Source organism: Mytilus edulis, chromosome 10 (genome assembly GCF_963676685.1).
Source record: "Mytilus edulis chromosome 10, xbMytEdul2.2, whole genome shotgun sequence".
NCBI lineage: Eukaryota > Metazoa > Mollusca > Bivalvia > Mytilida > Mytilidae > Mytilus > Mytilus edulis.
In genome coordinates, this window is record NC_092353.1 from 6978142 (window position 1) to 6990654 (window position 12513).

General features: G+C 34.7%; 1 protein-coding gene across 4 annotated transcripts in view; it reads left to right on the top strand.

Annotated features, from left to right (window-relative positions):
* Nucleotides 1-12513, top strand: part of LOC139493259 (RING finger protein 17-like) — a 63584-nt gene that overhangs the window by 17021 nt on the left and 34050 nt on the right. For all 4 annotated transcript variants that reach the window (XM_071281487.1, XM_071281488.1, XM_071281489.1 and 1 more), the window contains 12 exons: nucleotides 348-478; nucleotides 1230-1316; nucleotides 1790-1945; nucleotides 2460-2604; nucleotides 3126-3210; nucleotides 3898-4120; nucleotides 4501-4613; nucleotides 7942-8044; nucleotides 9322-9497; nucleotides 10412-10468; nucleotides 11335-11392; nucleotides 11845-11950. In XM_071281487.1, the coding sequence (XP_071137588.1) occupies nucleotides 348-478; nucleotides 1230-1316; nucleotides 1790-1945; nucleotides 2460-2604; nucleotides 3126-3210; nucleotides 3898-4120; nucleotides 4501-4613; nucleotides 7942-8044; nucleotides 9322-9497; nucleotides 10412-10468; nucleotides 11335-11392; nucleotides 11845-11950 (1440 nt within the window). The remainder of the gene's footprint in view (nucleotides 1-347; nucleotides 479-1229; nucleotides 1317-1789; nucleotides 1946-2459; nucleotides 2605-3125; nucleotides 3211-3897; nucleotides 4121-4500; nucleotides 4614-7941; nucleotides 8045-9321; nucleotides 9498-10411; nucleotides 10469-11334; nucleotides 11393-11844; nucleotides 11951-12513) is intronic.

A 12513-nucleotide genomic window follows, 5' to 3' on the forward strand; every position in this document is an offset into this window, starting at 1 on the left:
TAACTGCAGTGTGTAAATTTACAATATAAATTTTAAAACCTATTGAAATATTTTCTAGAGAATTATTCGAAAAGGCTTCCAAAATTTCAAAAATTTGTTGTAAAATGACGGTGGGCATGGATAACATAAACAAGCTCCGTTGGAAATTGGTCATGATACTATTTGGCTTTAATTTTTAGAATAGAATAATAAAGTACTAACACCACACATAACTGTTTTATCCAGGTTTTTATTATAAAAAGTGGTAAATTTAGGAATTGTTAGTATTGCCGCCTATGGCAGAATAAATAGTACCGTTTTCCCTTCACTGATTATTTGATTAAACCTAATCTGTATGTTTTTTTCAGAGCTGCCTATTTTACTCTGTCAGATAAGCCTGAATGTCTTGTGTTTGATGATACAGATAGTGCTGGTACACAGACACCTTCTGATTCAGTCAGTGTGGTATCCAGACTATCAGAGGATGTTATTCTAGAAGGTATGTACGTCTAAGGCACAGTGTGATCTGTCTGTGTGGTTTTGTGAAGGTCTGAGAATTTTGCAAATAGCACCACTTGATATTGATTGGGTGGCTTACATGGTGAACTTGTTGGCATACATTTCTCATTAGAAACAGAACCACATTTTCGTCATCATCATCTTGAAATTAAATGTTCTTATTAGAAACTACGTTAGGTTTCTGTGTTACTGTAACTGATTAATTGCATTAAGAAATATGATAAAGTACCTTGCTTATAAATTTGAAAAATAGTGACTACTATTCATTTTTCCACATTTTTTGCCACCATGCTTAGTTATGAGTATCAAATTTTTATTGGGATTTATTCACTTTTTATTGCTATTTCATCTTTGTTGAAAACTCTTACATTCAATATAAAGTATGTTAACAAAACTATCCTACAGATCGTTCAACCATAACATGGCTGATAGCTTGTTTCAATTATAAGCTCTTAACTTTACAGCTGATTACATTGAGTGTGTAGGTAAAGGTAATATCTTTGGTTAGCTTGTTTGCTAGCTGAAACATGAAGTCATTATAAGGTTAGGTAAACTATCCCCTTTAAGAGTAGACTAGTTGGACAGATAACCAATCTATCTGTCTGTAGGACTAGGAGGGTAGTGTACCTTACCTAATAATGCTGTCTGGCTTATTAACCAAAGTATTGGCCCACAAGAGCTTAAATTTTCATGATGGACATTTTTAATTTATGATTTTTTTGCTATTTTAGATCAATCTGTAGATAATTCTCAAGGCAGTACCAGAAGTATGACCCCTGACCTTGATATTATTCCTTCAAAGGGGGAGAAGATCAGAGGTAAAGACTGCTTATATATATATTCTCACATCAAAGAATTATTAAAGACAATGATCTAAATTTTGAGAAGTTTCAAGTGTAGGGTGTAGTGAGCCTCGCTTTTTGTCTTGTTTTCGAAAGCTCCAACATTATATATGTACATATATTGTATATTTATCTACATTTTTCTGACGTATGGTATTGATACTGTCTTTTCAAGAATAAAAATGAATGAACACCTCATTAACGTAGTCAGCAAAAATAATAATCTTGTCCAGATATTTACCTGCAGAAATTATGTTTCTTACAGCATTGTATGATTGAGTTTGCCTTTTGTTCTGGTTGAGAAAGACTTAAACCAGACTTCAGTACTTGAACATACAACATTTAGAAAATATTTTTTGACACATATCTTAATGCTGTAAGTATTGGCACAACACATCTCATAAATTTTGGTAATAATGTGCAATTACTTTGAAATATTCTACTTTCAGGCTCATCAACACCAGTTATCGTCACTCATGTTAGAAATCCTTGTCTATTTATGGTACAGAAATGTTCAGATCAGAATATTCTAAATAAGTTATCTAAAGCCATCAACTCATATGCCAGGAGTCCTGTGGCACCTATACCAAAAAAACTGGCCAGAGGTGAGTGGTAGATGTCATTTATTATAAATCTCAGTTTAAGTTATATAAAGACCGAAGACATAAAGCACAGATCTAAGAGTACTCACAACTACTGAAACTAGTTAAAAGCCAATTATAGCAAATATATAAATCAAGACTAAAATATCAATCAGTACTCATCCAACTTTCAGGACTATAACCATAAGAGGCCTTGTATAGTTTTCACTGGTACATTGTCTGCACCTCGCTTCTTCTCACGAGATTTCATGCAAAAAAGTAAGTGCAGTGAGAGTGTGTGGAAAATCCGTACTTAATAGATAACACTAGAACACAACTTTGAAATAAAAACACCTCCATTCTTTAGTACAATACTATTTAACATATCCATCATATCTATGTTTGAAGGATATTAATCTAAAACAAAGCGCATGTGTCAATATGAATTACCAAAACTTCTCAGTTTCAAATTATGTATACTATTTTAACTTGGTATAAATATTTCAATTTTAATACAATTTGTGAAATTATTTTGCAGGTGATATGGTATTATCCAAGTTCAAAGATGATAAGTGGTATAGAGCCAGAGTAAGAGACGTCAATGAAGGAAATACTAACAAGAGTACAATGGTAGAAGTTCTTTATATAGATTTTGGTAATTCCCAGAAAGTCCCATTAGATAGGTAAGATGAACAATGGTATAGATGTAACTGAGGGAAACACTGAAAAAAAAGCACAATTGTAGATGTTCTTTATATAGATTACAGGAATTCCTAGAAAGTCCCAAATGAATAGGTAACACTAACACAAACGCAATCGTAAAAGTTTTTTTTACAGATTAAGGGAATTCCCAGAAATTTAAAATAAGAAAGAAGTGTATTATTTAGTAACTTCATAGTATGTGTCTGAATTACTACATCAGTTCTTCATTATTAAGGTACATGTTCAGTACTGTTGGGTAACAAAAAATACACTTATACAAAGTTAGCTGAGTATTACAGGATACTATCAAAATGTGATAGGAATTTAAATGGTAACTTGTTTATTTTGTAACTTGTTTATTCATGACAAAATTTCAGTCATGGCTGGCTGATATTAAGATTTTAAGACTCTTCAACTTGGCTTTAACTTGAAATTGTGCTAGTATGCTGTATTCCAAATGCATTTAGTTCTTAACAACTGAAGAATATTTTGTGCATTACAGAATAAGAACAATACAGCCAAAGCATTCTAAACAACCAGAGTTATTGATAGAATGCTGTCTACATGATATTCGACCAGCTAATGAGGTATGGAAAATTATAACAAAATGTTTTACTATGTCTTATAATTGACTCAAAACACTGGTATAAGATATGTTGACATTTGGTTTTGTTTATAGATCTAGAGGTAAATGCATCATTATGTGGTATGATTGCCAATGAGACAAAAACCCACTACAGACCAATAGTGTGCAACTAATTGGTATTTAGTGATATCAGTTTCATGGTTGAATAATTAATCAAAATTGATCACACATAAGTTGAAAGTGTTTTCTTTGTGTCTATTGGCATGGATAACATTTATATAGATAGATCTGGTATGAGTGACAATGAGACAACTCACCATCAAACAATGTGAAAAAAATGAACAATTAAAGGTCAAAGTATTGCCTTAAATACCTCAAAATGACTAGTGTAAAACAATTCAAACATGAAAACCAAATGCCTTATCTATATAAAAACCAAGAAACAAGAAAAGCTTATGAATCGCATCAACAAACAACAATCACTGAACAACAGCCTGAACAGGTTCCTGACTTACGACATGTTCAAACAAATGTATGCATGTTCCTAATTTTGAACATAGCCTCTCTTTTTTTATTAAAAAAATGGCTTATGCATTAAGTATTTTCCTGTATTCTATCAATCTTAGATAGCATATGTTTTTAAGTTTTTAAAAATAGAAATAAAACTTCTCTCTATAATTTGTTTTAGACTGGTGCCTGGTCTGAAGAGTCTATATCAACCTTTGTTAAAATGACAGAAAATCACACGTTAAATCTAGTGGTAGTGAGAGAAGTGAACAATGTCCTACATGTTGACCTCAGTAAACCACCAAATGAAGACATAAAAGATGACAGACCAATATCAGTGAGAGACAGTCTTGTCTTCTTAGAACTGGCTAAATTCATCTCTCCAGACTCTGGCAATGTAGTTGGTGAGTATGGCTAAGATCAAACATCAGTAGCTAGAATTCTTTTTCTTTAACATGATATTTATCAAAAGGACATATATTGCAGTTTCTTTTCTGTTAATAACACATGACTAAAAATCTTCTCTTGGATGTCTCTTTCATATTAATTCTGATGATGCTATTCAGCTATTGGCTGTAAAATAACATTGTTATGTTTTAGCAGATATTGCTAAAGGTGAAACACTACTTTTTTAATTTCTTTGCAGTTTCAAGTCTTCACAATCAGAGACATGGTCCAATGGCAATTCTGTGTGATCAAAAGTTGGACTTTTATAATTCATTCACCATGAACTTCATATTTAATTGATTCCTATTAACTAGCTTATGTTATTTATTAATTATAGGTCAGACTGCTACGAGACGTACGTTTATAAAACCAGAACCAAAGAGTCGGGGTTGTTCATTTACAGGGTTAGTGACCTGTGCTGGAGACCCATCGGCATTCTATGTTCAAGAGGTAAAACATAACAAAGGTTCTTTGGTGAAGAAAGAAGTTTATACTGAATAGTCTTAATTTAAAATTCATGAACTCTAGAGGTTTAATTTTTAGCTCACCTGGCCCGAAGGGCCAAGTGAGCTTTTCTCACCACTTGGCGTCCGTCGTCCGTCGTCGTTGTCCGTCGTCGTCGTCCGTCGTCGTCGTCATTAACTTTTTACATTTTGAACTTCTTCTAGAGAACCACTGAATGGAATGAAACTAAACATGGAATGAATGTTCCTTATGAGGTGCTGACCAAGTGTTGTTACTTTGTAGCCGATCCATTATCCAAGATGTCCACCAGCGGGGGACTTAGTTTAACATAGGACCCTATGGGAAATGCATACAAATGCCTTCTTTTAGAGAACCACTGAATGGAATAAAACCAAACATGGCATGAATGTTCCTTATGAGGTGCCGACCAAGTGTTGTTACTATGTAGCTGATCCATCATCCAAGATGGCCGCCAGCGGGGGACTTAGTTTAACATAGGACCCTATGGGAAATGCATACAAATGACTTCTTTTAGAGAACCACTGAATGGAATGAAATCAAACATGGCATGAATGTTCCTAATGTGGTGCTGACCAAGTGTTGTTACTTTGTAGCCGATCCATTATCCAAGATGGCTGCCAGCGGGGGACTTAGTTAAACATAGGACTCTATGGGAAATGCATACAAATGACTTCTTTTAGAGAACCACTGAATGGAATGAAACCAAACATGGCATGAATGTTCCTTAAGAGGTGCCGACCAAGTGTTGTTACTTTGTAGCTGATCCATCATCCAAGATGGCCGCCAGTGGGGGACTTAGTTTAACATAGGACCCTGTGGTAAATGCATACAAATGACTTCTTTTAGAGAACCACTGAATGGAAAGAAACCAAACATGGCATGAATGTTCCTTATGAGGTGCTGACCAAGTGCTGTTACTTTGTAGCCGATCCATTATCCAAGATGGCCGCCAGTGGGGGAGTTAGTTTAACATAGGACCCTATGGGAAATGCATACAAATGACTTCTTTTAGAGAACCACTGAATGGAATAAAACCAAACAAGGCATGAATGTTCCTTATGAGGTGCTGACCAATTGTTGTTACTTTGTAGCTGATCCATTATCCAAGATGGCCGCCAGCGGGGGACTTAGTTTAACATAGGACCCTATGGGAAATGCATACAAATGACTTCTTTTTGAGACCACTGAATGGAATGAAACCAAACATAGCATGAATGTTCCTTATGAGGTGCTGACCAAGTGTTGTTACTATGTGGCTGATCCATCATCCAAGATGGCCACCAGCGGGGGACTAAGTTTAACATAGGACCCTATGGGAAATGCATACAAATGACTTCTTTTAGAGAACCACTGAATGGAATGAAATCAAACATGGCATGAATGTTCCTAATGTGGTGCTGACCAAGTGTTGTTACTTTGTAGCTGATCCATTATCCAAGATGGCCGCCAGCGGGGGACTTAGTTTAACATAGGACCCTATGGGAAATGCATACAAATGACTTCTTTTGAGAACCACTGAATGGAATGAAACCAAACAAGGCATGAATGGTCCTTATGAGGTGCTGACCAAGTGTTGTTACTTTGTAGCTGATCCATTATCCAAGATTGCCGCCAGCGGGGGACTTAGTTTAACATAGGACCCTATGGGAAATGCATACAAATGACTTCTTTTTGAGAACCACTGAATGGAATGAAACCAAACATGGCATGAATGTTCCTTATGAGGTGCTGACCAAGTGTTGTTACTATGTAGCTGATCCATCATCCAAGATGGCAGCCAGCGGGGGACTTAGTTTAACATAGGACCCTATGGTAAATGCATACAAATGACTTCTTTTAGAGAACCACTGAATGGAATGAAACCAAACATGGCATGAATGTTCCTTATGAGGTGCTGACCAAGTGCTGTTACTTTGTAGCCGATCCATTATCCAAGATGGCCGCCAGTGGGGGAGTTAGTTTAACATAGGACCCTATGGGAAATGCATACAAATGACTTCTTTTAGAGAACCACTGAATGGAATAAAACCAAACATGGCATGAATGTTCCTTATGAGGTGCTGACCAAGTGTTGTTACTTTGTAGCTGATCCATTATCCAAGATGGCCGCCAGTGGGGGACTTAGTTTAACATAGGACCCTATGGGAAATGCATACAAATGACTTCTTTTTGAGAACCACTGAATGGAATGAAACCAAACATAGCATGAATGTTCCTTATGAGGTGCTGACCAAGTGTTGTTACTTTGTAGCCGATCCATCATCCAAGATGGCCGCCAGGGGGGGTCTTAGTTTAACATAAGACCCTATGGGAAATGCATACAAATGACTTCTTTTAGAGAACCACTGAATGGAATGAAATCAAACATGGCATGAATGTTCCTAATGTGGTGCTGACCAAGTGTTGTTTCTTTGTAGCCGATCCATTATCCAAGATGGCAGCCAGCGGGGGACTTAGTTTAACATAGGACTCTATGGGAAATGCATACAAATGACTTCTGTTAGAGAACCACTGAATGGAATGAAACCAAACATGGCATGAATGTTCCTTATGAGGTGCTGACCAAGTGTTGTTACTTTGTAGCCGATCAAGATGGCCGCCAGTGGGGGACTTTTGAATGAAATTAAACATAGCCTGAATGTTCCTTTCCGTATGAGGTTGTGTTGTCACTTTTAGCCAAATTTATATTTTTTTATATGATTTCAAAAACCCAAGTAGAATCAGGTGAGCGATACAGGCTCTTGAGAGCCTCTAGTTGTATATTTAGTAGGTCTACTCGTCAGTAAATAAGGACGAAAATGGCTAGTAAATAAATCAAAGAAATTCTTTTTGCAGACTCAAAGTTTCCAAAATAAGGAAAGTATTTAAAGCGTGGGCAGACATTTTCCTGTCCCATTTACACACTTGATATTTTTAAGGCAACTAGATGAAGTTCAAGGTGTTTACAAAAAATATTAGGTTGTATATATCTTTGTTGTATTATTTTGTTCTATTGCTGTCTCTTTGACATATAACTTATTTTAAGTAACATTTGATATCTGGAACAACTAAATGGAAAGTTAATAATTTAAGATGGACTCCTGAGTTAGTCAGTGTTTTGTGGTATACCTGTATTCAAATGTGATTCAAAAGTATAATGTATAGAAATCTCCTAATTTTAACTGTTGCTTTGATGAATAGTACATAGTATAAATATTAAAATAAGGAGCTGTTGTATGCTTGCCAATGAGGCGATCATCTTCAAAGACCAGAGGACAAATATATAAACAAAAGTTCTCTTTCTACTCTTTAGATAACAGAAGACTCCACCTATTTTGCTCAACTGATGGGACAGATGCAGGATAGATACAACAGAGATATGGGAGATTTATGGTTTATATATTGCCCACAGATGGGTGAGTGATAGAATTGTCAGCTTTGATATCAAATATCTTCACAACTTTTTGCTTACTTACAATATAACAAGGTGGTCAGCTATATATGCCTCATAATGTTTCCTATCGCATTGGGGGTAAATTTTCACATTGTGATTGGTTTAATGCCGTCACGTTGTGACCCCCTATGGATTCGTAGGGGTTAGTAACAGGGCAATCATGACGTCAAATTGGATGCTTCATACTTTGTATATAGATGCTTCATGTTACGAAGTTTCCGTCAGTCACATGTCCAATGTCCTTGACCTCATTTTCATGGTTCAGTGACCACTTGAAAAAAAAGTTCAAATTTTTTGTAATGTTGAATTCTCTCTTATTATAAGTAATAGGATAACTATATTTGATATGTGCGTACCTTGCAAGGTCCTCGTGTCTGTCAGACAGTTTTCACTTGACCTCGACCTCATTTCATGGATCAGTGAACAAGGTTAAGTTTTGGTGGTCAAGTCCATATCTCAGATACTATAAGCAATAGGGCTAGTATATTCGGTGTATGGAAGGACTGTAAGGTGTATATGTCCAACTGGCAGGTGTCATCTGACCTTGACCTCATTTTCATGGTTCAGTGGTTATAGTTAAATTTTTGTGTTTTGGTCTGTTTTTCTCATACCATATGCAATAGGTCTACTATATTTGTTGTATGGAATGATTGTTAAGTGTACATGTCTAGCGGGCAGATGTCATGTGACCTTGACCTCATTTTCATGGTTCAGTGGTCAAAGTTAAGTTTTTGAGTTTTGGTCTTTTTATCTAATGCTATATGCCATAGGTCAACTATATTTGGTGTATGGAAATATTTTATGATCTTTATGTCAGTCGAGCAGGTTTTATTTGACCATGACCTCATTTTCACGGTTCATCGCACAGTGTTAAGTTTTTGTGTTTTGGTCTATTTTTCTTAAACTATAAGTAATGTGTCAACTATATATGTTAAAATTGAGAAAGGAAATGGTGAATATGTCAAAGCGACAACCACCCGACCATAGAAGCATTGTTAGCTGTACCTGTCTGCCTGGCATGGTTCATCTGACCTGGACCTCTTTTTCAAGGTTCATTGGTCTTTGTTTAGTTATCTTGGTTAATGTTAAGTTTATGTGACAGTTGTAATAAAGCTTAGCTTTATACTTAGGACTATCAACATAATATCAATGATTAGTATAGAAGGCGAGACATTTCAGCGTGTGCACTCTTGTTTATTATAGTGTTGATAATATATCTTTGAAACTTTTCTGTTGCAGATATGCCATGTGTTTGTAAATACTCTGGGGATGACATGTGGTATAGGGCAAAGGTCATCGGTATCCCAGGTAATAAACAGGTAGATGTCCAGTATGTAGACTTTGGAAACACAGAAAGAGTACCGTATTGGAGACTTAGAAAACTACTGGACCATTTCATCATGATGCCAGTACAGGTCAGTTATTTATAGGACTAATGTTTACTGGACCATTTCATCATGATGCCAGTACAGGTCAGTTATTTATAGATCTAATGTTTACTGGACCATTTCATCATGATGCCAGTACAGGTCAGTTATTTATAGATCTAATGTTTACTGGACCATTTCATTATGATGCCAGTACAGGTCAGTTATTTATAGATCTAATGATTTAAATAAAGAAATTAACCTGTATATAAAATCACAAATTAAACACATCAGCTTCTGGCACATCTACATCCACCTAGTGGTGTACTTAAATTATTTAAAATTTCAGCTCAAGTTTTATTTGTCACCATTTTATAAAGTGAGATATTTTCCAAAAATGTTGTTTTAGATGGACATTTTTTTAGCTTAATTGCTATTTTACACATAAAGATAGTAGGATAGCATGATTTCAAACAAGAAACTGCATATAGAGAAAGTGAAATATTACAATTAAATAAGATACTTGAAACCTATCTAAACTTTACACATTTGTGGCTTTTGATAGCACAGGTGTTTTGTTGAAATAGGTATTTATTTAAGGAATACACATAATTATGTGCTAGTGCAAAACTAAGAGGAGTACTAGGTCTACATGGAATCCACTGTATGTATGTATAGTTTCAAGTAATGTAAACCAGCTTATTTTTGTGAGCTGTTTATTTTTTCACGTCTTTCACGAGTAGAAAAATAACGCAAATATGAATCGTTGCAAATATTTAAAATTTGGACCTTTCCTTGTCAAACTGCAACAAGTAAATAAGATCGCGAAATTAAATAGCCGCGCCGTGGACTAAAAAGGGTAAAATACGAAATAAAGTATAAACGAAAATAAGTTGGTTTATAGTCATCTAAAATATGGATTTCATATCTTTATTGATTGTTATATACATTTATATTTTCAGGCTTTACCATGCAGATTAACAGATATCACTCCAGCTAGCACAGACTGGTCATCAGAGGTCAGTTTAGCTCTTTACCCACTGAACCCTAAACTTTTATTGATCCACTGAAGTTACAGTTTTTATTGACCTACTGAACATTTATTAGTTTGTTTTGATACTGAACTTAAGTCCCTTGTGGATAGATGTCTCCTTATTTTATATTAAAACACACATATTTTTACTGATATGTCGAACTCTTAATATTTTAATTGATCCACTGAAATAAAAGCAATAAACCAACATAATCATGTTTTATGCTTTAACAGCAATTTTATTATTTTTAACCGGATTTTTGTGACAAAAATGTCGGTTATTGATTTGAGGATGTACAGCGGACGGGCAGGTGGCAATCAAATGTTGTCTGTGCATTAACTCATGAATTGTTCAACCAAAGCTTTTTAAATTTTAATATGTTGTTACTGACAACTAAATGAAGGTCAAGTTCAATAATGGCGATTTTGACTTTTACCGTTCAGGAGTTATGGTTCTTGAAAGATTGTAAAATGGCGTTTCCATTCACTTTATTGCATTTACTCATGAACCATTCAATCTAAGCTTTTCAAATTTTAATATGTTGTTACTGATGACAAAATGGAGGTCAAATTTGATATTGACAATTTTCACTTTCACCATTCATCAGAAATGGTTCTTGTGATATTGCCAGGACACAAATAAATGTTAATAAATCTGGTTTGCTGTCGTTGTGACAGCCTCTTGTCATGTTTTTTTTTATTAATAGATCCAGACTGGTCATGATAACAGCATGACAAATGGTCATATTAGAATTTTTGTTTTCCCCCAATAAAGTTAATTTTGATTGAAGAACATACAAATACATTTGTTTAGGATTGTATTGATGCAGAAATATACTGATGTCTTTTTAGTGTAATAGTTGGTGGATAAGGAAAGTGACTATGAAAGTATTCTCTGTACATGTTACAGGTAAGTTGTAATCATAATAAGTAACGTGTTCAAACTATAATCTTGTAAAATTCATTGGTCATCCATGAATTACATGAAGCATTAGCTGCTGTAGATTCTGAAGTAGTCAATATTTTTGACTTTTGTGAGTATGTAGTGTTCAATACTGTGCATGTTAAAAGAACTTGTGCATTTATTTAAGATTTAGTTTATAGATAATATTGTGCAATATCTTTGAAGATGTCAGAATGATACCAGAAGCTTAAATGACAAAAAATAATCTCCAACATATTAAGGAAAACACATAATTTGTATGCATAAAAGGTGAAATTTACATTCTTCTATTTATATGTTCAGGTTGTAGTAGATAGTTATTATATTTGTTACCATTTATTGTAAGAAAATTATAAATGATCAATGGCTTTACGCTTTTACAAATGTAGTAGTATATTGGAAATTGTTATATTTTTCAGATGTAAAGGGGCCTGAACTAAATGTGATATTACAAGATGACACGGGTATTTGTACCATTAATGGTGAATTGGTTGGAGCAGGACATGCCATCAGTACGGGTAAAGGGTCAGTAGTCATCTATATATATATACCTAGCATGAGCGTTTGCCATTTCCTAGTATTGTTATTCATTGTCCTGTGTCACACTAGAACAGTCATCTCAGTTGAGACCACTGGACAAATTGGAACCAAATTTGATCAGCATTATCTTTAAGGATTGTTACAGTGACGTTGGATTATCCTTTAGTAAACTAACTGTTCACCATGGCTAAAACCTTATTGTAAAACACACATGTATTATTAATATCGACAACTAAGTTGATGGCTATCTGATCTTTGGTCAGGTAGTTGTCTCCTTGACATATTCCACATTTCCATTCAATTTTATAATAGCGATAATAATGAATGTACAGGATTAAATCTGACAGGGGTAAAAATGTTCAAGATGTTAAGATCTATCTATTCTTTTTTTTTTGCCAAAATTGTCAAGAGTCCTTAAAGGAGCTTTTGCCTTCAAAAACAGATTATTTTTTAGCACATTACATGTAAACCATTGTTCTGTGTTTCATGGATTATAGACTATCTCCTAGTTATATATATATTTATCCCCGGCTTAGTATATATCCAGG